This window comes from Grus americana, chromosome 3 (assembly GCF_028858705.1).
Source record: "Grus americana isolate bGruAme1 chromosome 3, bGruAme1.mat, whole genome shotgun sequence".
In the NCBI taxonomy this organism is placed as follows: Eukaryota; Metazoa; Chordata; class Aves; order Gruiformes; family Gruidae; genus Grus; species Grus americana.
The window spans coordinates 34,861,348-34,863,892 of record NC_072854.1 but is presented as its reverse complement, the minus strand read 5'-3'; the positions used below and the strand labels follow the sequence as shown (position 1 = coordinate 34,863,892).

General features: G+C 48.4%; 1 protein-coding gene across 1 annotated transcript; it reads left to right on the top strand.

Moving 5' to 3' along the window:
* Nucleotides 1-740: 740 nt before the first annotated feature.
* Nucleotides 741-1,328, top strand: LOC129204034 (ribonuclease H-like). The gene has a single exon (XM_054819247.1). The coding sequence runs from the start codon at nt 741-743 to the stop codon at nt 1,326-1,328; it is 588 nt and encodes a 195-aa protein (XP_054675222.1).
* The last annotated feature ends 1,217 nt before the right edge of the window (nt 1,329-2,545 follow it).

Below are 2,545 nucleotides of genomic sequence, written 5' to 3'. Positions count from 1 at the left end.
TTCAGATTCTTCTGAAAGCTGGTTTTGCCATAAAGAAAAGTAAGGTCAAGGCACCTGCACAAGAAATCCAGTTCTTGGGAATAAAATGGCAGGATGGACGCCGTCATGTGCCTATGGATGTGGTCAACAAGATAGCAGCTATGTCTCCACCAGCTAACAAGAAGGAGACACAAGCCTTCTTGGGCCTTGTGGGGTTCTGGAGAATGCATATTCCAGGTTATAGTCAGCTTGTGAGCCCTCTCTATCGAGTAACCCGGAAAAAGAACTATTTTGAATGGGGCCTTGAGCAACAACAAGCCTTTGAGCATATCAAACAGGAAATAGCTCGTGCTGTAGCTCTTGGGCCTGTCCGAACAGGACCAACTGTACAAAATGTACTCTACACTGCAGCTGGGGAGCATGGCCTTACCTGGAGCCTCTGGCAGAAAACAGCAGGAGAAACCCGAGGTCGACCATTAGGGTTTTGGAGCCGGGGGTATCGAGGATCAGAAGCCCACTACACCCCAATTGAAAAAGAGATCCTAGCAGCCTATGAAGGGATTCGAGCTGCTTCAGAAGTTGTTGGTACAGAAGCATCTCTCCTCTTGGCACCACGATTGCCTGTGCTACACTGGATGTTCAAAGGAAACATGCCCTCTACACATCACGCAACCAGCGCTACATGGAGTAAGTGGGTAGCACTAATCACGCAGCGAGCTTGACTAGGGAAACCCAATCACCCAGGAATCCTGGAAGAGATTATGGACTGGCCAGAAGGTAGGGATTTTGGAGCACTGCCTGAGGAGGTAGCTTGTGCCCAAGAGGCACCACCATATAATGAGTTACCAGAAGATGAAAGGCGTTATGCTCTATTTACTGATGGATCCTGTCGTGTTGTAGGAAACCATCGGAAGTGGAAAGCTGCTGTATGGAGTCCCACACGACAAGTCGTTGAGGCCACTGAAGGAGAAGGTGAGTCAAGTCAGTTCGCAGAAGTGAAAGCCATTCAGCTAGCCTTAAAGATTGCTGAACGAGAAAAGTGGCCAGTACTCTATCTCTATACTGACTCCTGGATGGTGGCAAATGCCCTATGGGGGTGGCTACAGCAGTGGAAGAAGACCAATTGGCAGCGCAGGGGTAAACCCATCTGGGCTGCTGCATTGTGGCAGGACATCGCTGCCCGAGTAGAAAACATGGCTGTGAAGGTACGTCATGTAGATGCTCACGTACCCAAAAGCTGTGCCACTGAAGAACATCAAAACAATCAACAGGTAGACAAGGCTGCCAAAATTGAAGTAGCTCAAGTGGACCTGGACTGGGAGCGTAAGGGTGAGCTATTTGTAGCTTGATGGGCCCATGAAACATCAGGACATCTAGGGAGAGATGCAACATACAGATGGGCTCGTGATCGAGGGGTGGACCTGACCATGGAGGCCATCACACAAGTCACTCATGAATGTGAAATATGTGCTGCAATCAAGCGAGCGACACGAGTAAAATCTCCCTGGAATAGAGGGCGGTGGCTGGGTTTTCGATACGGTGAGGCCTGGCAGATTGACTATATTGGGCCACTGCCACGAACACGCCAAGGCAAGCGCTACATACTCACCATGGTGGAAGCAACTACTGGTCGGCTAGAGACATTTCCTGTAAACCATGCCACTGCCCGAAACACCATCCTAGGCCTTGAAAGACAAATTTTATGGCGACATGGTACCCCAGAAAGGATTGAATCAGACAATGGAACTCATTTTCGAAATAACGTCATAAGCTCATGGGCAAAGAAACATGGTATTGAGTGGGTGTATCACATCCCCTATCACCCACAAGCCTCTGGAAAGATCGAGAGATATAATGGACTGTTAAAGACTATGTTGAGGGCATTAGGTAATGGGGCATGGAAGCACTGGGATACAAATTTAGCAGAAGCCACTTGGCTGATTAATACCAGAGGATCTGCTAACCGTCCTGGTCCTGCCCAAACGAAACCCCTACATACTGTGGGAGGAGACAAGGTCCCTGTAGTACACATGGGAAAGTGGCTGGGGAAGGCGGTGTGGATTGCTCCTCCCATGGGAAAAGCCAAACCCATTTCTGGGATTGTCTTCGCTCAGGGACCTGGGTGTACTTGGTGGGTAATGCAGAAGGATGGGGAGACCCGGTGTGTGCCTCAAGGAGATTTAACCTTGGGGTAAAATAATCTGTAATGTGAGTTGTACGTTCTAGGAAGTAATGTAGAAGGAATGACCCAAACCAACGAAGAGCAAGTTTCGCAAGGAGCCAGATGAATGCAACAACAGCCCAAAGCAAGCCGGTGTTGGTGCCCAACAACTGAACCTGAACAGCCATCCTGACAGATTGGGCCCAAGTCATAGTCGGTTCATGAACATCTGGAGGAGCAGAGGAAGCTCATGGAATGGGAGAGTAACATCCATCTATTAAAGGACTGGAGATTATAGTTAATAAGAACTAAATACAATGAAACGGTTATAAAATATATACATATATGTATTAAAGTGTGTGGAGCGTGAGCATGACACAAATGGTATGGAATAAGGGGTGGAGA

Coding starts and splice junctions, on each gene's coding strand:
- LOC129204034 (XM_054819247.1), top strand. CDS start 741: ATGGACTGGCCAGAAGGTAGGGATTTTGGAGCACTGCCTGAGGAGGTA.